At 38.3% G+C, this 22,197-nt stretch overlaps 1 protein-coding gene across 1 annotated transcript in view; it reads right to left on the bottom strand.

Annotated features, from left to right (window-relative positions):
- Nucleotides 1-19,923, bottom strand: part of SATB1 (SATB homeobox 1) — an 80,273-nt gene extending 60,350 nt beyond the window's left edge. Inside the window, exons 1-4 of the mRNA XM_065397901.1 lie at nucleotides 19,693-19,923; nucleotides 15,591-15,767; nucleotides 14,793-14,919; nucleotides 13,930-14,053 (exon numbers count right to left, since the gene is read on the bottom strand). Of these exons, the coding sequence (XP_065253973.1) occupies nucleotides 13,930-14,053; nucleotides 14,793-14,919; nucleotides 15,591-15,767; nucleotides 19,693-19,903 (639 nt within the window). The 5' untranslated portion in view covers nucleotides 19,904-19,923. The remainder of the gene's footprint in view (nucleotides 1-13,929; nucleotides 14,054-14,792; nucleotides 14,920-15,590; nucleotides 15,768-19,692) is intronic.
- Nucleotides 19,924-22,197: the final 2,274 nt, after the last annotated feature.

The raw sequence follows: 22,197 nt of genomic DNA, 5'->3' as shown, positions 1-22,197 counted from the left end.
CACCAAGTTAAGGAAGATTTCCTTGCTAGGGATTATGACATGCCTTTTCAGCAAGTCCCTTCTCTGGTTCCACTGTTCTGCTAGGTAAAGCATCAGTTGTCTGGCATGAAGCTGAGCCCTAAGGCACAATGTCCAGACAAGAAGTCATCAGACTCAGTATCATTAATGCTTGTCTTGCCAAATTTCTTTTGGTGTTCAGGATCAAATCTTTCTTTGATCTACTCTCTGACATAAATAGAATACATTTTTAAAGCCAGAAGGGGCCATTATGATCATCTAATCTAGTTTCCAACATAAAGCTGTCCACAGATTTTCACCCAGCGATTTCTGAATCTACCCCAACAACTTGTGGTTAAACTACAGCATATTTCTTTCTAACTTTCAGAAAGACATCCAATTTTAATTTTAAGACTTCAAGAGATGGAAGATTTATAACCTCTCTTGATAATTTGATCCACTGGTTAACTACCCTTAATGTTAAAAATCTGTCTTATTTCCCAAAATGTGATGATTTTAAAATCATTGAGTTGAATATCTAATACAAGGATCAGCAACCTTTGGCATGCGCCAGCACATCCCTCGGTCCACGCCGCTTCCTGCCGCCCCCATTGGCGATCGGCTGAACCTGCGGACACAGCAGGTAAATAAACCGGCCCGGCCTGCCAAAGGTTGCCGATCCCTGATCTAATACATTGTAGTTTGGTTTACATGGAGCGTCTGCAGGCATGGAGCCCCTCAGCTCCCTGTGGCCGCGGTTCGCCGTTCCCAGCCAATGGGAGCTGTGGGAAGTGGCGTGCCCATAGGAGCAGTTGTAGAAGCAACTGCAGAAGCAGGGACCTTTGGACATCCAGAGAAGTTTCTACAGAACTTTCTCTGCCCTGTCCTGATTGGCTATTTTCCCCAACTCTCCCTCGCTCACAGTCTCTTCATCTCCACTTCATTCCCCATCTTCCCCTCATACTCTCTTCCCCACTGCCCTGTCCCTTCCCATCCTTCCCTTCCATGTCCCCTCTCCTTTCAACTTTCTTTCCATTTAGCTTAGCCCCTCCTAACTAAACCCTCCTTCCTTTCTCCACCCTGCGTGTCTGTCTTGTCTATTTTGAGTGTAAGCTCTGGGAGGGCAGGAATCATCTGCTATTCTGTGTTGGTACAACGCCTAGCACAACAGGGACCCCACTCATGGCTGAATTTTTATTGGGCACTACCCACAATAAACCTGATTATTATTAATCATGTTAGAAAGATAAGGTGTGTGAGGCAATATCTTTGGCTGGTGAGAAGGACAAGCTTCCAACCTTACCCAGAGCTCTTCAAGTCTCTTCTTTGGGCAAGCTTGAAAGTTTGTTGCTCTGACCAACAGACGTAGGTCCAATAAAAGAGACTATGTCACTCACCTTGTTTCTCTACTATCCTGGAACCAACGCGGCTACATCAGCACTGCATACAATAATCATGTTAGGCTTTTTGCCACAGTACCACATTAGGAGTTAGTGTTCAGTTTATCTATAGTGACCCTAAATCAGACAATGCCTCATTCAGCGAGTATATTTAGCTCTATTAAGAAAGCATGGGATGAATGACTAGAGTCCACTTTGACAGAAAGGACAGAAAGTGCACTAGGGTCTGAACAGGAGGAATCAAGCCCTTTTTGAAGTTTGCAATGAATCCGAGACTAAAATATTTAAAGCTCATTATCAAGTGCTAACTGATTTTGATGGATAAATGAAGATTTCATTAAGCAGTTCTCTAGTAGAACAAGTTACAGATGGTCTCTCCCCTCAGTGATGCTGGCTTTAGCCATGAGAGTTTTAAAAAAAAAGTCCAGCTACACTGAGAAGATTCAAAACCAGACAGGACATTGGAAACATTAAGACAAATCTCACTGATTTTTGATAACTGCTTGTCATAGTGATATGCATATTGATGATCTGGTGATTCAAAGAAGTCCCATGGCTCTGCTGCAACAATTACTTCCTGGAGAAAATCTACATTTTTAATTCCTTGTATACCATTAACTGATGGTGTGGGTTTCATCACACATGTGGCTCCTTTCGTTTTTGTTGAACAAAGAATGGGGAATATACCCCTGAAAACTTCTGGCGTTCCTGGTACTGGAAAAGATTTTGAATTTATTGTAAGGGACATTCAGAGAACATACCTGAGAACAGAACTGTGTTTGGCCCATCTACTTTTAGAAGATATTTTGACACATGGGAAAACAGTTTTAGGAGAGGGATATAGCGTTTTGAAAAAAGTATATCCTAACAAGACATACTTTTCCATGGTAAGCACTAGCCAGGTTGAGAGAGAGAGAGAGAGAGAGAGAGAGAGATTTATTCCTCCTTGCCCCAGAACAGATGTTAATAGTGAGGGTCTTAGCAGAAGTTTCACTGTCCTGTCTCATCACTGAGTCCATTTTTTCTATTGATAATCTCCTTCAGAGCCACAAATTCTTTGAGAGAGATGGATCCATTTTAGCAAACTAGGCCACATCAAGATCACACAAAAGCACATTACCCCACTCTGAGAAATAATTCTTCTCAAGCTTGTAACGTTTTGAGACTCTGGGTATATTATGTTTAGAGTTAGGGAACTTGTCAGAATTAAGCATTCTCTAGACTTATATATATATGAGGAGAGCCTTTTATGTCTTCTCACCCTTGGGGAAGACAGATTTCTTTAGCTTGTTTATTCCAAGATTTGGAGGGAGACAGGTCTCAGGCTGCTGCCAGGTGTTTGAGGTTTACTTACTGTGCTCAGGACTGAAAAACCCTGTCCTCCGATAAATGCTGCAAGGCATCGAAGGAATTTGATACTTATTTTTCCACTGAGGAGTCATCCAAGGAAGTAGACAGAGACCTCACCCTTCCCCTAGCATGTATTTTGAGGAGACAAGTTGGGAAGTGAAGAGGAAACTATACATCACTTTTTTTTAAATTAAGCTTTATGAGAGTTTGCTTGTAGGTTTCAGAACCTTTACAAAAAATCCTCTCTCATCCTCTCAAATAATCCTCAGTGAGCATTCAAGTTAGCATTTAGATCAATCTGACAAGGAAGGAAGTATTTGGTCTGTCAAAGCCAGAAGTGCTTATCTCTCTGTGTAGCCACTCAAGAAGTGGGTCTCACTGTGCTTTCATTCCTGTCAGGTGTAAAGGATTATTATGAGTCCAATTCCTTTTCTTCAAACAAGACTGTCACAATTTAGAACACCACCACAGCACTCTGCATAAAGAGCAGAATATGCAGTTAATACGCTTTGGTTACCTGGGCACCTTTCTTCTATATGCTGGTGGTATTTTGTAAGGGAAAAAATTTTATCAGAAAAATGTGTCACAAATTGAGAAACAACAGCCATGTCTACTTGTAGTCAGGGCAGAATGGACATGGTTAGTGTAGCAAGACAAGAAAAACATCTCATGAGTCAGATTCATCTGTCCACTTGCCTTTTAAAGAGGACTTAAGTTGGCTGTCCAGATAAGAGCTCTTTAATGGACAGAAATGAACTTAATTTTACTTCCTAAACTGACACGTCACAATACACAAAAGTTTACCACATAATTTGGAAAAATTCTTTGCCATTGGCAACTTCCTGAGGAAAAGCAACATGAGGACCAGAATGGCATTAGTGTGGCAGGTGTAACTGACCTGCACTGGCAAAGAGAATGAGCAAGTCACACGGTTTGGCTCTAATCAGAGATAGAATGTTTTTATATAAAAAAAAATTCTAAGAAACATACACATTAAGTTAAGGGAGTAACTGTCGAGTGACATAAATGAATCCGAGACCATATATTTCTTCATTGTTAATGAAATTCAGTTAAAAGTGGAGGAAGTGATAAAGAAAATACTGTTCGTAATGTGTTTTACATAGGAACACAATATAGAAAGGGAAGTGCAATTAAATCTTAATGTGGGCATTTTTTATTTTTAGTTTATCATCTGGTTTACATTTTGAGCGCCTTCGCAGACAGTAAATTATGCTGGCATTTCTTAGGGAATAACTGCCATGTTAATTTAGTTTAATAAAATAACTGACATAGAAAAGGGGGGGGGGGGGAAACAAGCAAGAAGAGAGTCCCAACCCCCACTCCTTATCTTTAGCTAAGTAGTCAAATGTTTTCTATATGAATTGTCCGTGGTCCAACTCCAGTGCCATGTAATAATACAATACATTACAACACAATACAATACAATCTTGGATTTCTGTTGCACCCTTCATGCAAGCATCCCAGGGTGCTTTACAATCATTATGAGTTAAAATTAAAACTGAAGCACATACAATTCCTAATAGAATCATTTTAAGAATGCTAAACAGAACAAATAACTTTTAAGTCTAGATTTAAAAGTCCCAACTGTCAGAGCGTTCCTTACTTCAATTGGCAATGAGTTCCAAAGCTAGAGAGCAAAGCGACTAAAGGCTCTCTTATGTTATGTTAAAGGATCTCTTATGTTGTTTATACTCTTCTAGTACTCTACAATCAACCAGTTTCCAATAAAAGAAAAATTGTATGTGTTATTTGCAAATCTTGTTTTAAAAGAAAGCTGGGGAGTAGCTGGGGAATAACCCTCTTGTGAAAGTTAGAGAAAATCAGGGTTCACACTCAGACACATCTATAGACATAAAATGTCTTAAGTGGTGCATTAAGAAATGATATAAGAAAGCATTTATAATAAACATGCAATTCTTGAGCAGTGTATTATTTACTGGCACTAAATATGCTGCAAAGATATATATATATAAAGGACCCTTTAAACACTAGTTTTTGTGTATGGCTTCTGTCAAGATCATCATTGCAGTGAAAGTGAAATAAAACAGAGTTCAGTTTTATAAATGTATACAAGGCATCTTTTTTCTGAAATTAGCACTGTGTTCTTGTTTTACTCCTGCCACTTCCCTAAAACTTCAAGGCCATATTATGCAGACATCCTTCACGTGAGTAGACTGAAAACCACAAAAGTACAGACTAGCATTGGCCAGTACATGGAGAATGGGAAGGAGAAGCTCAGAAACATCCTCATCTGCCTGCAATCCACAGAACCTCTTCCTCTGAGTTTAGGGCTCTGCAATGTTGGGGCCAGAAGTGAATAAAAGGCTGCTGCCTATAATATCTCAGCATTTAGCTTCTGAGAGTTGGTTGCGCGAAGTATCATGCATTATCTTGCACAAAAACACCCTTCCAAGATAGCTGGAAGCAGATGCACGTAGGGACCCCATGACAGTAGGTCCCTTCATTGCTGTACTAGCAGGGCCCTTTGAGGTCACAGCCTATATTGATTTGGTAAGGGACACATACCGTCCCCAATCACTCACTGAGTAAACCCAGGAAAAGAAACTGATTCTTCTAGCCCAGTTCATGAATTTCCCTCCTGGAGAGGATGATTAGTTATAACGTTTCAGGTATGAATAGGTTTCTACCTCTTCACAGTAATTCTATTTTCCTTCTATTAAATTTTCAGGTCAGAGGAAATTGTTTTATATTATGTACAGAAACATCTATACATGTTTTAAATCTTCAAAAATAATATCTAAACAATGTTGAGAGTCTGATTTAAGCAGAGGGGGGGGGAAAAAAACCTTAGAAATTCTAATTAGAGAGGAGACTCTTTGTCCTCTACTTAAGTTTTGAAAGAGGCACCACAGCAACAAAAGTTAAGGATGAAAAGTTCGCATGAGCACCAGAATCTTCTGGCATTTGCTAGTGAATGGTTGTGGCCATCCCTCCCCCGCCTTTTTTCCCTTTGTGCCAATGCTCATAGAAGGTGCCAGAATGAAAGTACCAGAGATTTAAGATTATTTAAATGTACCCCCAGAAAAGATATAGCAGCATAGGGAATAGCAGGAAAAGCCTCAAGCCAGATCATGGATATTCTTAACGAATTACTTGTAAGAGTCACCTTGAGGAAAGTTCAGTCTCCATCCCCGTCCAGTCCAGAGATGCCAACCTTGTTCTGAGGCTTTTTATGTTTATGAAAAACATTAGGGAGGTTGCTTGGACTTCTCCCCCTGAATCCAGAAACTGGGATCTCTCTCTCCCCTCGAGGGAACAGTATCTCTTCCCCACTCCCCTTCTTTCCTATCTATAGCCAAGGGAGAAGGAAGCCTGGGTCCGTAGGCCCCCATCCCGCATTGCGCCACTGACCTACACCCCCAAACAGGGAGATAAGGGGGGGGGGAAGGATAGCTCAGTGGTTTGAGCATTGGCCTGCTAAACCCAGGGTTGTAAGTTCAATCCTTGAGGGGGCCACTTAGGGATCTGGGGCAAAAATCAGTACTTGGTCCTGCTAGTGAAGGCAGGGGGCTGGACTCAATGACCTTTCGAGGTCCCTTCCAGTTCTATGAGATAGGTATATCTCCATATATTATTATTATTATAAGGGGAGGATTGTCCCTAGGAAAGTGCCCTCTTATACTGCTTATGATCCTTAATTACCTTGGTCAGTCCCAGGTCTGGACCTCCTTCCCAGGATGATCCTTCTCTGTTGCATCCACTCAACTGACACAGTCTCCCCCACAGACTTCAAAGTGAGGGTCTGATAGGAGGCAAGCTGAGGTGATTGGCAGTAGGGCTTAGGATGCTGGATTCATTGCCAAAACCAGAGGTTGTATGTTGTGTTCTAACTGCCCCATGCAGACCCTCCTGGCGAGCTCTAGGTACCTCCAGCACATTATTGTAGTCCACCAGCATATACACAGGGCAGCTAGAGCGCAACACGCAGCCTGTGGTTTGGGCGGTTAATTCAGCAGTGCCCCAACCCATTCAAATTTGTCACCGCTTGCCTCCTCTCAGACCGTCACCGTACTGTCTGTGCATGTGCCACAGGGATGGTGAAGAACACACTGTCTCTCTCACTCACCCGCCCCGTGGCATTATTTGCTGCGTTTGTTGGACCCGAGTGGTTGTGAGTGATCCACACATTTTGTGTGTGCGCGCGCGCGCTTGGAAAATTAATAGATTTAAGCCTGGATTCTGTAAAAATCAGGGGGATTATGAAAAATTAGGGATGGTCAGCATCTCTGCCAGGCCCTCGCCTCTCTGCGAAGGTTCTCCCAGGAGTGCCATTCGTGATGATGGCTTCTGTCACTCTGACACCTGTCCACTAAGAACTAGACTAAGAGCAGCACTCATTTCACCTAAGCTACTGTGTATTTTATATATATCTCCTGGTATTTGCAGTGTTGTTGTAGCTGTGTTGGTCCCAGGATATTAGAGACAAGGCAGGTGAGGTAGTAGCTTTTATTGGACCAACTTCTGTTGGTGAAAGAGGCAAGCTTTCGAGCTACACAGAGCTGCTCTTCTAACTTTCAGGCATTACTGTCCTTGAAGCAAAAGGCTCTGTATCCCATTAAAATACCTGAGCCATATAGATCAGTCTTTTTCAAACTGTGGGTCGCGATCCAGTACTGGGTCGCGGCATGTAAGGCACTGGGTCACCTTGCTCTGGTCAGCAATGCCAACCGGCATATTAAAAGTCCTGTCGGCGGTGCTGCCCAGCTAAGGCAGGCTAGTGCCTACCTTTTCCAACACCGCACTGCACCCCGGAAGCGGCCAGCTGCCCCTGGCCCGAGCACTGGCTCTGCACTCCCATTGGCTGGAAACCGGCCAATGGGAGCTGGAGGGGGTGGTGCCTGCAGTGCTGACCAGGAGCCGCCGGAGGTATGTCTGTGCCCCAACTGCTTGCCCCAGCCCTGAGCTCCCCCAAACCTGGAACCCCTTCCTGCACCCCTCATCCCCAGCCCCACCCCAGAGCCTGCACCTCCAGTCCAGAGCCCTGATCCCCTCCTGCACCCCAACCCCCTGCCCCAGCCCAGAGCCCGCTCCCAAGCCCCTCATCCCCAGCTCTGTTGGGTCAGGGGCATCAATAATTTTCTTCAACTGGGTCCCCAGAAAAAAAGTTTGAAAACCACTGATATAGATGACAGAAAAGGTTATATCCATAAAAATAAAACATTTAGCAATGTTAACTTTCAAGGTAAAATGAAATAAACACTTAAAAATATTTAAAACAAAAACAAAAAACGGATACCAAGTCAATGTGTATAAACTTAAGAAATATAAATACACTTAAACTGTTCTAAAAGTCAGTTTTTCCTTCACTAACCTGCCAAAACCTGTGTCCAGGCCCTCAAGGTTCTGTGTTTCCCCTGCAATAATTGAGGGCATCTTTAAAACATCTAGAGCAATGTAAAGAATGCGGCTCCCTGTTCTGCTTTAGATGTTAGTGATACCATTAACTGTTGCAAAACAAACAGAAATCTGAAGATCTGAGCTCAGGTCTAGGCAGGTAAAATTAAAAAAAGAGGGGGAACCCACCTTTTAGTTCATTATTAAAAATAATTTTATTCTACACAAACACGCATTATGGTAAACCCAAATCCTGGTCCCATTGAAGTCAAAAGCAGAACTTTCCAATTGTTCAGTGGCCCAGAATATAGTGGTTAATTATTTACAAAGTTTTTCAACTTAAAAAAAAAAGTTATCTGTTCACTTTTAGTTTAATACAAAAGGGACCTTTTAAATATGACTATTGTTTACCAAGATGGCCAGAACATCTACTAGTTTAAGATACTCAATTCTTGTCCCTATTGAATGCAATATCTTTGTAGCTATACAATAATTTGGCATTTAGGTAGCTGAATATTGTTGGGCAACATTCTGCTGCCAGGTATTTGAGTAAAGGAACTCTTAAGGAAGAGCTGCTTAGCTCTCTTGGTCTTCGTAGGGGAAGGAAGAAAAGAAGCCACTTCCTTTCTTCCTCCACACCCCAGCCTCGGCAGCAGCTGGATTCCACTGTTCCGGCCCCTTCCATTGAGAGGGGGATAGGAACCTGCAGCTCTGACCCCCTCTCGCCTTGTCTGCTGCAGGGAGTGAGAGAGAGACGATCCCTGGGTGAATCTGGAGGCAGGCCTATTGGATGTCCCTCTGAAGGTTGGAGATAAAAGGGAGAGGATCAGCTAGCCACAACCTGAAATTGTCAGGCGCTGAGATTGAGGGTGAAGTCATCCAGGAAACCACAAGAGAAGAAAGTTAGGTTGTCCAGAGAACTTCTAAGTTCTGATTACAACTCAGCGCAATCATTTCTCCCCAAAAGTAATGAACTGTAAACATTTTGCCATACTATATATATTTGGGTTGAGAATAACATGAAGGAGGCAGCATTATAATACACTGATATTTTGTGGAAAATCAGCATTCTGAAGTGGGCAAAACTTGAGGCATTTGCTAATCTAAGCAAAGACTATTTAATGCTGGCGAAAGAAACATCTCCTAGTCATTGCAGTCCCAGATCCTGCAAAATGATCTGTGGCACCTATGCCAAGCCCCGCTAACCCTGCAGGGGCACACGGGTCTGCCCACGTGGAACAGTTTGCAGGTTTGGGGCCTGATATTTGAACAAAAGGGAAATGTGTTTTTATATACACATTGTGTTTGTGTAAAGTATATACAATATGTGTACGCACAATACATGACAGTGATACAATAGAAAGGCTTGATCAAAATGCATTTGGGACAACTGCATTAATCCCAGACGTGAAGCTATTAAAACCCTTTGTACCATTCTGCATATGCCACATATTTTACAAAAATACAGCTTTGAAATGCTTCCGAATTTGTGTTTGTTTTTACTTTTGTTTGTTTTTGTTTCCTCTCACCTAAAAAAAGTCAGTCTCTCTCAGTTCCAGGAGAGAAACTAGAAAGGTTTCTGAGAAAAAACAAACCCCCACTGATACGTAAACAATACATGTCCTAAATAATATTACTATGCATAAAAACATCATGACACATGAATAGATTCCCAGATGCTTCTAGAGATAGAAGCAAGTGCAGCTTGTTCACTGCAAAATGGGGAATCCCCCTTTTCTAATGATATAAAGCTCCTTTACTAAAACCCTGAAAGGCTATGAGATATCAGGCCCTAAATCTAACACTGATACCAGGACTGGATATTGCCTATCCTGATCTGTAGGCCAGTGTAATCTGAAGGTCTGGGAAACAAAGAAGACAATTCCATGTTTGGAGAAAAGAGAAGCGCTCTCTCTTTTCCTCAACTATTTTTATAGCAGGTTGATATAACATAATTCAAAAGGGCAACAGTTTGTGGCTGTTTGAATAGTTTCAGAGGTTTAAAATGCTAGTAGTAGTCCTAGAGGAAACTGATTAGTTGGTAGGGCTCAGGTGAGGTGGTCAGGGTGCATGACAAATGTCCTTTGTCACATAGCCATTGCTGCTATGGGTGGGTGCGTTTGTACAGAAACACTTTCAAAGTCATGTTCGAATACTAATCACTATAAACACCTCTATTGGGTAGGAAATTAATTAGTTTTTCCCATCACACAAAAGGGAAAACTAAACTAAATGTAAGTAAGTGACATGCCCAAATGCCCAACAACACACAATGAGAGAGTTGCAAAACTATTGAGAGAACTCAGGAGTTCCTGTTTCCCAACCCTAGACTCAGGCCACTAGCCCATGCCGCCACTCTAATATGTCGGTTTATATGAGAAGGAAAATGGGGGGTGGCGAGTGAAAAATTATGAAAGCCTGGTAAGTCAAACATGAAAAGTTTCTTGCATGGCATCTACATATTCTGCTAGTCTGTGATAATTAGAGAGATGAGATGGCTGAGCTCACCTCCTTAATTGGACCAGCCTCTGTTGGTGAAAGACTATCTTTCGAGCTTACACAGAGCTCTTCTTCAAGCTTGTCTGTCACACCAACAAAAGCTGGTTCAATAAAAAAAAGTTACCTCACCCACCTTGTCTTTCTAATATTTTGGGATGAACACAGCTACAACAACTCTGTATAGTCTATGGTAATGACATTCACAAACCTAGGGAACAGCATGCAAATATCCAGTGGCTTGCAATTCACCATCTGAAATTAGTAGCTGTTCTTTTCGCTTGCCTGCTTGAGGCCAGAATTTGAGAACAATCTCTGAACTCTTAAGTTTTTAATAGAATGGTAATTTAGGCTCACATACTAGCTCCAATCCACCCACAGAATGTGATTTATGTCAATGAAAATTCCTTACAATCAAGGCCAGTATAGTAAGTGAAACTTGGCCTTAGGGGAAGTGGGGAAAAACAGGAGTAAGTCACAACATTCTCAAAACCAAGACAGTTACAGTAACCTTGGAAGAGATATGCATTCCACCCTTTTCACCAAAACAGCGATGTCACAATGGCATTTTGCTAGAGGAAATGCAGGAAGAAGGTATGAAGAAACAAGAGGGCAACACTTTATACCTAGATGCCCTGAGATACCAATTATAGCAAATGATCAAAAAAATCAATGGCAAAATAGAAAAAAAGATAGTAAAAGGAGGAGGAAAAGAGTCAAGAAATAGAGCCTAATAACTTAGGGTCAAACTGTGTCACAAATACAGTTTATATTTGCCTACAGATCATCAACAGTCCATAACTACATCAGCATTTGCTACAAAATATAGTTGGTTTGTTTTTGAAGCACAGAACTGTTAGTATTCTGAATGAAATTATACGCAAACACTCAAGATCAACTGACCGAAGTAAACAACTTTTAGTTAGGGACAGCACTCTTTGTAGCTTTCCACTGTCAAACGGTACATTGACAATGCTGCACATACGCAAAATCATTTTACATATTGTCTGAAAAACACTTCCATACCAACGCAAAGAGGTATTGGTAAGGATAGTTTGACAGACAAAATCTGACTATCCTGGAGTTATTTTTCAGTTTTTAATAGTTAGGTGTTTTTATGATGGTTTGCTTTGGTGATGGAATGCTCCATGCATATCTCCACTATGCCAGCACAAGCGTATAGTGAGAAGACACCTCTCCAATGTTTATATTTAGCTGATCCCAGGGGAGAGGATGTCTCTAAGCTTTTTTACGCACTCTTATTTCTGATCTCCAGACTGCAAATGCATCCGTTTCGGAGCACTCCCAATTGATTTAAGAAACACAGTTAATGTCCCAGTATTGCTCATAAACCAGTGTCTCCCACATAAGAGAGTAATATACAATTAATTATATCTGTCTGAACGTTTAACCATTTTTTGATAATTTAAGGGGAGATGGGCAGGTCAAAGTTTTTAGGTACCATGATCCAAAGTTTACTCAAAGGAATCGAACGATTCACACTGAATTTTAAAAAGCCTGATCCAAAGTCCATTAAACCTGATTTTTTTCAAGACTATATATTCATATTTTTTAAACTTTATAATGGAATCAATTTCCTAAAACCAAAAAAACTGATTGTTTTCAATCTTTGCAACCCAAACATTGCAGCACCAGGCTAGAGCAAGAGATAAAAGTAAAATCTGCTATAAAACAAAACTAAAAGCAGACATCTCTTTTCCCAAGCTGAAAGAAATGCAAACACTAAACAAAGATCATAAGGCAATTTAGGGTTTTGCAATTCTTTGTTTTAATAATTCCAACTGTTATTGCTGAGGACTTTTATTTTAAATATGATTTGTTTTACATGACATTATCCCTTTAAATCACTGTTACTCAGGGACACTGAATTTGCTACATTATTTAGTTGAAGGAAGTATTTATATACAGTTTTCCACCAACATGTTAATGTTGAATATAAAGATAGATTCCTATTTAAGTCTGCTTTACTTTACATTGTATTGTTGCATCATATGCACATATGTGGACAAGTTGCAACAAGACAATATGCCAAAATGTAAATTAAATATTTTGTCTCCAGACAATTTACTTGCTTTCTATCAGTATCAAATAAAAAAATAAAGCTAGTGAACCAAAGTGGAGCGAATCCTAAATTATCTGCAGTCTCCATGAGCCAGCAGTGCAAGAGCTCGCATGCTTGTACAGTAGGTATGTACAAGATAGCTTTGCAAACATATTACTAGACTGGTTTGCAACCAGTGAAGATAATTTTGATTATTTCCACTCCAAAAATTCCTATATCAGAGCCACGTCATTGAAGACAATCTAACCATAGGAAAAATAGTGATGGGAAAACAGTCTTCGCTAATATTATATATCGACTAGATATACATCTAGTTTCTAAATGAACTAAGGGCCCTGCTTCTGAAAGACTCTAGTATTCGGTGAACGGGAAGTAAATACTTAAAAAAAATAATCTGACTTCCTTTCCCCCCACCATGACCAGTATCACTGATTTATAAACAGAATTTCTGTCTGAAGTCTCAACTGCAGCACAACAAAATACATTTGAAAAATTTAAAGGAGCAATACATCTGTTGTTCCCACCTCAACGTCACTGGGCACAATACAGTAAAGAAAAATAAATTCTCCTTCAAGACAATGTAAATCAATGACAAAAGAACAATGTAAAGCATCCTCAAGGTAAGCAGCAGTTCAGTGTTTAGCAATGGGTAATATAAGATTTCATCCTTGTTAGATGTATTTTGATTAGTTCTAATAAATGACTGATTTTCTTTTGGTTGTTTGTAATGACAACACATCATCTAAGGAGCTTTATTCTTTTTTTCCCTCCACTCATACAGTACGGTAAATAGACTGTCTAGTTTTATGAATTAGCATTTAAAACTAGTGTAAGTTATGCAACAAGCATTCAAATTCAGTAGTATTTTTGACAGCAGTATGTAAAGAGCCTTTTAATAACTTCAACACATGCTTGAAAAAAGTAGTTACATCAAAACAGTTCAAAGACTGAAGACAAAAACCAGTAAAAATCCCGTTTGGTATGAGACAATTCTAGTGCACCTAGTGCAGTGTAAACAGCCTTTCACATTTTCCCCAAGGGAAAATACTGAAAGACTATATCTGAAATGAATCAAGCATATTTAAAAAGATCACAAATTGGTCAAATGAAAGTGTATTTTTGGCAGATTCACTTCAGATACTACTTGCTACAGTCTATAGAAATCTCTAATCTCACATCAGTGTTGCCTATAGTGCTTCAATATTTATTACATGTTCTGATAAGTACCTGTGAAAGGGGACATTCCTTGGCCAATGAACTCTGGTTCATATCCTTCAGTAAGTCCTTGAGAGCATTTCTTACTGTTGTGTGAGACCACTGTTCAGGAGGCAAGTCTTCTAGTTTAGGGCAACTATTTGAGACATAGATTAGAAAAGGGATTATTACAAGATTGCATCCTGCTGCAGAACATTCCTTTAAGACAGACAGATTTCATTTTGCGCATCAAGCAGATGCATCTGGAGATTGCTCTCGGTCTCCTGATTGTTCCGATTAGTTAATTACTTTATACAACACATCTGCTGTATTGATGCATGAATTATACATCAGCTGCATGTGGCGACTATTTTTTCATGTTACTTCTACCTTCCTGCTCTGATGCGCTTGGTAAAACAATTTAAGGTGTAATGCTTTCTCACAACTGATCGTGAAAAGCATTAATATATTAACCAACCATTTTTTTCTTTTTTTGTTACTGTGAAATTTAAGAACCTAGACAGCAACAATAAGTGTGAGCAAGTCATTCTTTTACAAAATGCACACAGATGGTACTGTTCACGATATGCAAAAATATTTTTCTCTTAAGTAAACTTTATGTAAAATGCCTTCTTGTAATGCATCATTTAATTGACTAAAATGCAATATATTTTTAATGAGATATCCAGAGAAAAATCTATGTATCAGAGCTATACGCATGAAAGTTTTCTACAACAGCATGTTGTAACTTAAAATTATAATAACCAAAAAGGAATGTAGATACGCTTCTGAACTTTGAGCACACAGTACAGTGGGAATCAAATACAGGCTATATTACTAATCCTAACAGTGGACAAATAGCAATCCCTGTCCTAGGACTGGTATGTGTGACTCACCTGTGTAACTGGATTTTCAGTGTGACCACATGATACACATCTTGCAGCATGTCTGCTACTGTAGCATCAGGGGCATCTGTCACATAGGAGAGTGGAACTGGATTCCACTTCCCAACCTGGATTAGCCCTGTGCCAGACAGAGAAATTATATTATTTAATAAATGTATCTTACAAGGCTTTGAAAAATACCTGTGATTTTAAGCAGTGCCACTGTCCTTGATTCCATGCTCATTTATTGGAAGACAAGCACAAAAAACCTGCAAGTTAGCTGTCCATGCTATGAAATTATATAAATGCATTACAGTAAAGGATCAAAAATACCATCCGAATATACTTTTTCTTAAGTTTCTGAGAGTTCAATAAGACAATCATTCATACACATTATATGGGATTTTATAATGCAAGATCTCAGTACTGAAAAAATACTTCACAATCCACAAAACCCATCAGTAACAGAATAAAAGAAACAGAGCTAGATATTTAGTCATAAACGCAAGTTGACTCTCAACAGTCCATCTGCTCAAATATGCTTTACACTTCCTTGTGGATCCTCAGTGGAGCAGATTATTAAGGTCAATAAGCATACTAATGATTCAGTTGAAGTCATTTTTTTTAAATTATAATCTACCTCAACATTCCACGAGCAAAGCATATGTTAACTAAATAAAAATACATTAAGCAAAAATTTAAAAGAAACAATCTACAAGGAGTAAAACATAATAATTGCACTGCATTCCAGAAAAAAATTCTACATTTCCCCCCATAAAATAAACAGTACAGTTTAGCAATCATATTTACCTTTTGCTTGGGCAGCAGAGCTATGAGAATATCCAAGTGATAGCAATGCCATTTCAATCAGTTGGTTGAATAGCATGTCCTTCCTTACCAACACAAATTCTGCATGCTCCTCCTTACAGTCATACTCAATGGAATTTTCATAATGTTCCACTACACAAAAAACTGGAAGCATAGTTCCTATTAAAAAAAGTAAAATATATAGTATTAACTGGTGTTATTGTAGGGATAAGGAAGAAATCTACAGCATTACATGGCTAAAAGCCCTATAAACTTGCAGATGAATATCTAGGGGTATCCTGTTTGTGAAAAACATCACTCCCTCCCCACCCAAAAAGAGTTATTTAAAATAAATATTTCCCTAAAAGGTCTGAATGCAAATATATCCCTACTACTACTACTACAGCTGCTACAGAAGAGAGAATTACCTGCCTGCAGAAATAAATAATAAGGCTGACAGGAGAGAAATAAGTTGGTTGTCTCTGTCCTGTCTGATTTGTTGTGAGTAGCATGCAGCGTGAGAACCTAAATACATACTGCAGATGTCTTCAGAGTAAGCCATTGTAATGGCATCTACATAATTTTGTTCATTAACGTTAAAACTTTCCTAATTGTGCCCAAAATATTCATTTACCTTTGATTTAAAAATTTCACCTTTGTCTTTTGTTAAATCTCCATACTAACAAACTGTACAAGGAAACAAAGCAAAACTTACTGCTAACTGATGCTGCATGCATTGTCTGGATGTAACCAGATCACTACTAAACTGCAATTCCAAGACTTGTATCTTTAAGAAACAGTAATAATTTTAATCCAGTTTTAAATTTACCTGCCATTGACACATTTTTGGCATATGTATTTTGCTACTTCACACCATATATTTCTATGTATATATGGTGTGATATTATTTGTATGCCCAAAAGTCATTTTCTTGGTTTTGTTACACATATATATTTTTGTATTTGAAGACAAAATGTTTCCCCACACCTTTTGCTTAATTCAGTGCAATCTACTAGACCATGACCAGAAGATTAACAGAGAGCCCAGCAACACTTACTGCTGGGAAGAAGCATTCTTCTGGAAGTCAGAATTGTGGATTTCTTTAAAACTGTATTTATTTTATACAAAATAGCAGGGTACTACAAAAAGACCTTGGAACTGCAGCCCCAATCCTGTTCTTAGTGAAGTCAATAGCAAAACTCCCATTGGCTTGAGACGTGCAGAATCAGGCTCCTTAATGACAGGAAGCAAAAGGGTTAAAAAGCAGATGCACAAGAACTGGCTTATGGCAGATTGCCAGAGGGGTATCATTTTTAGTATAAATGATGACCAGGGTTACTTTAACAGGGCACCCAGGATCTCCAATTAGTCCTGCAATGTTAATGCCTCTGTGAGCACTGCCCTCTAGACTTATAGGGTATGTCTACACTGCAATTAAACATCCACGGCTGGCCCATGTCAGCTGGCTTTCTAACCTGCAAAGGTGCAGAAAAGATACTATAGTTGAAAAAATAAATGTATTGCTGATGATATATGCTTTAAAACCCCTTTGTTCATTTGTACTCCTGCCTGTAACAAGAGATTATAATAAAGAGATACCTTTTAAGCATATATATATATATATATATATATATATATATATATATATATATATATACACACACACACACACACACACACACACACACACATATACATATACACACACACACAATCTGCAATAAGCTGTTCACCAGAGAGTCAGTCTCTGGGAAACAAATCCCTTCAGGCTCATTTGGAAAAGCTCACAAATTCAGTCCGGTTTGCCCAATAGGCTCAGCATGAAAGACAAGACTAAATGCTTGCCAATATTTATGTAGTTGGGGGAGAGGACACAGAGTTGGGGAAGGGGGAAGGGATTCTGTTCTTGTTTTTAAAATCACAGAATAAGACAAGACAGGAAGACCAGAGCAAAAACAGCATATGTAAACTGGCAATTTCTTCACTGGATTTAATTGAGCTATGGTTAGATTTCCAAAAACAAAAACACCCCACACAAACTTCACTTGGGAGTGGGTTTTTCCCAGCTCTCACAGTTCAAGTTTGACTTGACAGAAAGTTTCACTGTTAAATATCTGAAGGCAAAAATCTACATGAAGCTTTATTTTCATGTGAAATACATAACTCTGTTTCAAAAATTACAAAGGCAGGGAGTGAAATACTGCATTCGGTTTCTTAAATTTCTCCTCTTCCCCTGCCTCCAGTAGGCTACAAAAATTAGACTATTACAACACACACACACACACACACACACAGATATTTCATTTTATGTACAAATGTCCCATAAGTTACAGCACTCCTAAAAACGTACTACTTGAAACAAAACAGTAGGACCTCTTGACCAGATTTTGATGCAAGTTGTAGATATCAAAGGTGTATCCTGGTAGAGTGACACAGGTACCATCTGACTACAAATCAAGCTGCTAAACCTTCTAGCAACTGTCACTTGTGTCCTTCTGCTAATGTGAAAAATATTATGCAGAAGAGCACAATCTTAGCTGGCTGATCACTCTTGCTAGTATTTGGCAAGAAATTCAAGTGCAGCAACTTCATAACCTTCTAGTATTAAAGGGGAGAGCACTGGTCAGTGCTAAAAATACAACATGATTTAAACCTGAAGGCAGTGTTAGAGCTTTTGCTGAAGGTTTATGAGCCTGTGTAAACAGCACGTCTGCCATAAGGAGCAGTGAAGTCTGTAGAATCCTTGTCTAAAACTGTCCTGGCATTAAAGTTTGCTGTGCAAATATCACATAATACCAGAGACAGCTGAAATCTCCTATTTAGGAATTTATGGAACTTATATGTTTGCAGGCGTCAGAAAGTCCTTTTTATATAGCCCCAGTGCTTCACAGTACAATATTAATGCACTCTGTTTGAAAAGCTATAATAAATTATATTTTTAATGCTCTTACCCTGGCTTTCTTAAGATGCATACATTCTTGGCAAACAATCAATAAATAGGGTAATCATGAGCAGAGGCCAAAGAATTTGCTGAAGTGCTGTTTTTCCATTTTTAATAGATAAAGATCTAACAATACGGACTGCTGTGTCTGTTCATTTCAGGATCAATATATTCTTTGTTTTCGCCAAACCGAGGAAAAAATAAATGATTGTATGATAAATGTTATGCATCAGACACAATGAAATCCCACTGCCTTCTAACTTTATGTGTTTAATGGTCTTGGCTGCATTTTACACTTTGCTTAGCAAATGCAAGAAAAATCTGAATTATAAACATATAGCTATTATACTGAGAAAAAGTAGAAGTCATTTTAAAACAAATGCCAAACACATACAGCATGTTTTGATTTAAATTAGCAAGTCTATAGTATACAGTCAAAAAGACATATTTTGATATACAAGATTAATATATTATGGTGAATTCTGAAGTATTTTAATACAAACAAAAGCCACACACACACACACCAATCAATGATTCTAAATGTGCCTTTTCCTTGTGAGAATGTCTAATTACAGCAAACCAACCACTGAAAAATATGATGCCCAAGATGTTCATTGTTCAATAATGAATTGTACTTAAGAAAATAAACTGTAAAGATTGACATCATAAATGACTTTTCCAGTGTGTTACCTAAAGATTTAAACTCTCTTCTTTAAACAACTTGCAACTGTTAATGAAATACTGTTGACTTTTCCAAGCTTGGACTATCACTAAGAGCAAAGGCAAGAATTAGGTTTTTAGGATTTGGTGTATCTTTTATATATTTCAGTGCTGCTTACCAAAACAAACTCACCAGAGAGTGAGTTTATTACATTAACTGTCTTTCCGTGGAAGAATCTGGTCTAATGAGGACAACTAAACTTAAGACAGTCTTTACCTTAACAAAAATAAGACTCCACCCTGGAAAGCAAGATGCTCCACCCAAACATGAAGCTTATATTTCCCAAATGTGATTTATATCAGAACTGGGAATAAAATATTTTTAGAATGGTGATTCATTACTGAAATATAAATGAAGTCTGTGAAAAGTATGTTTCCCCACCTAAATGGCAATGCATATATTAATATAATTAATATTTCTCCAATGCAGATTAAAAGTGTTACCTTTTCTAATATTTGTTTTCATCAGGTGTCCAGAGTGTTTTAAAGGCACTCCTTGCATTTTAGTTCCTGTACTTCCAAGTCTTCCTCTTCCTAATGGGCTCCCATTCTGTTCCAAGCGCGCAATTTTGGCTGGTGGACCCTTCGGATCGCTTACATTGTTAGACATTTCTGAATGTTCTTTCCCCTGAGTTGCCTCGTTCAAATGATCCATACTCAGTCCCGCCTCTAAAGATCACCTGCCATGATTTAAAAAATATATATATATGTTGTACACGTGTGCGTATGTGTATGTAGACAGTTAACACATGTACAGAGATACATATGTATTGTAAGCTCGCAATTAAGTAGTAAATGAATATTTTAAAATAAGATAATACATTTATCCTCAGAAAATGTTCCCATTCTCCAAAGATTGAATGATTTGGTAAAAAAATATTTAATGCCATCTACAGAACACTAAAACAACTATGTGCAGCCTAGGTAGTCATATTCTATCTTGAATTCTTAAGAATGAGAATTAAATAGGTGAAGGGGATTACTAAATTATATGCTCCAATCTATCCATTGCTACAAATCTCACAAGTGTTTGTTGTAAATCATGAATGCTTTTATTTAAATAAATAAATAAAAAAGAAAAACCAACACTATAAAAGTGCTTTCTCTCTGCTAGTAAATAAATGCAAGTACAACAATGAAGAGAAGATTGAAACTTTAGGTAACCATGCAACAGATTTATTAGCAACATGAAATATTGTGCATTTACATCTTTTTCCTAGAAATATGAACAACCTCAATTGCCTTGTAATTTTTGATTAGGTGGGGTTTTGTTTGTTTTTGCATTCTTCCAAGCTGTTTTACATTACGAATTATCAACTTTTGAAAACTTAAAATATGTAGATGAATATTTTAAGATGTAATCAAGTTTTAAATGTTAGGTCAAATATGGGATCTTTTAAAAGTCAAAATAAACTGAAAGAAGGTGGAAACATCTCAAATATCACAAGGGTCTCATGTTGAAAAACTACAATTCCTATGGAACTTCAGAAACCCTCCAACACAGAGACACTCCTGCTAGTGTAAAATTGTGTGTTGATACAGGTACCTGAAGTCAAAAAATGGAAGTAATTTCAACAATATCAGATTAAGAAAATGGATATTTTAGCATGTTGTATTTCCTTTCTAAAAACTTGTTTTTTTAAAACAAACACATTCCAGCTAAATGACTGGATCATTAAAATCCCTAGACTAAAACACAGAGTAAGTTTGTGACTTTAGTTATATAGATACACACACACGCCCCGAAACCTATTTTATCAACTATAAAACAATCAGTTACTGAAAACAGATACTTATCTGGTAGTGATTTTATTCTGGATTACTATCCTAGTTATATTAGGGGTCTTCTACCTTTTTCTGACTGAGAAAGGTATAGTCACACTGTCAATTACATTATGTATATAATATAATCACAAAGAACAGGTGACTAGACATTCATTTTATGAACTAGTATTTACATTACTGAGTACAAACACTAATACTAGGGGAGTCATATTTAGAAAGACTTGCATGAATCTGATAATTGCTACTTTCTTTCAGTTGCCTAGTAATTCAACGCATTTTGTACATTTTTCATTGCAAAGCTATTTAGGTCTCGATTTCTTGGGAGACACCATATATTCCAATGATAATTCTGTAAACAATTCTATCCTGTTTGAACACAGGCTGCTTTGTCCTACATAGCCAAGAAAAGAATGTGTGTTAATCTGGATGTTTACTAGCAACCTTAAGAATGCTGACTGAATAACTGTAAAGTTTAGAAAATAATGGTTATTTATCCTTAAGCTGTAGAGTGACATGCCGAGAACGGAAGGTTTACCATTGATCATGGTCCCATCTGTTTTTGGTTATGAGTCTCATTAAACAATAAATGTGCCTATTTTAACCACTTTTTTAAAAAAAAACCAAGATTACTCTATCATTACATTAACTGCAGTCTAACCAAAAACTGCAGACTCAAATCATTGGTAGATGTCAATGTTTCCTTACAATGCTGCTTTATTATAAAGCTGCTATTCTGAAACTAGTCTTTCTTGAGAATAAGAGGATTCACTTAAAAAAAAAAAAACTTTACACAAGAAAATCCCTGTCACTTCTGGCAACTTAAAAAGTACACTACAACTCCAAGTTTCTTGCTACAAAAAGTATCCAGTCATCATGAATAGAATAATACATCATATACAATGAATAAAAATGACAGATCATAATTTAGTTAGTGTATTGACTGCTACCAAAACACCAAATAGGTCATTCTAATTTGGCCTTAGAATACCCACCCATAGGCATCCTTTAACCACTTAGTCATCTTGTAAAAAGCTTTACATTACAAAGCAAAATTACATGCACATAAAACACCTAATTTACTCATTTCAACTCCATGCCCAAGGCTAAAGTTCACTGAAACCTCAGTTTGGAATAGTGATGAGCAACAATCAGCATGGCCTGCCC

The sequence above is a fragment of the Emys orbicularis genome, chromosome 2 (genome assembly GCF_028017835.1).
Source record: "Emys orbicularis isolate rEmyOrb1 chromosome 2, rEmyOrb1.hap1, whole genome shotgun sequence".
NCBI lineage: Eukaryota > Metazoa > Chordata > Testudines > Emydidae > Emys > Emys orbicularis.
Note: the sequence above shows the minus strand (reverse complement) of the source record. Positions and strands in the feature narration are given on the sequence as shown.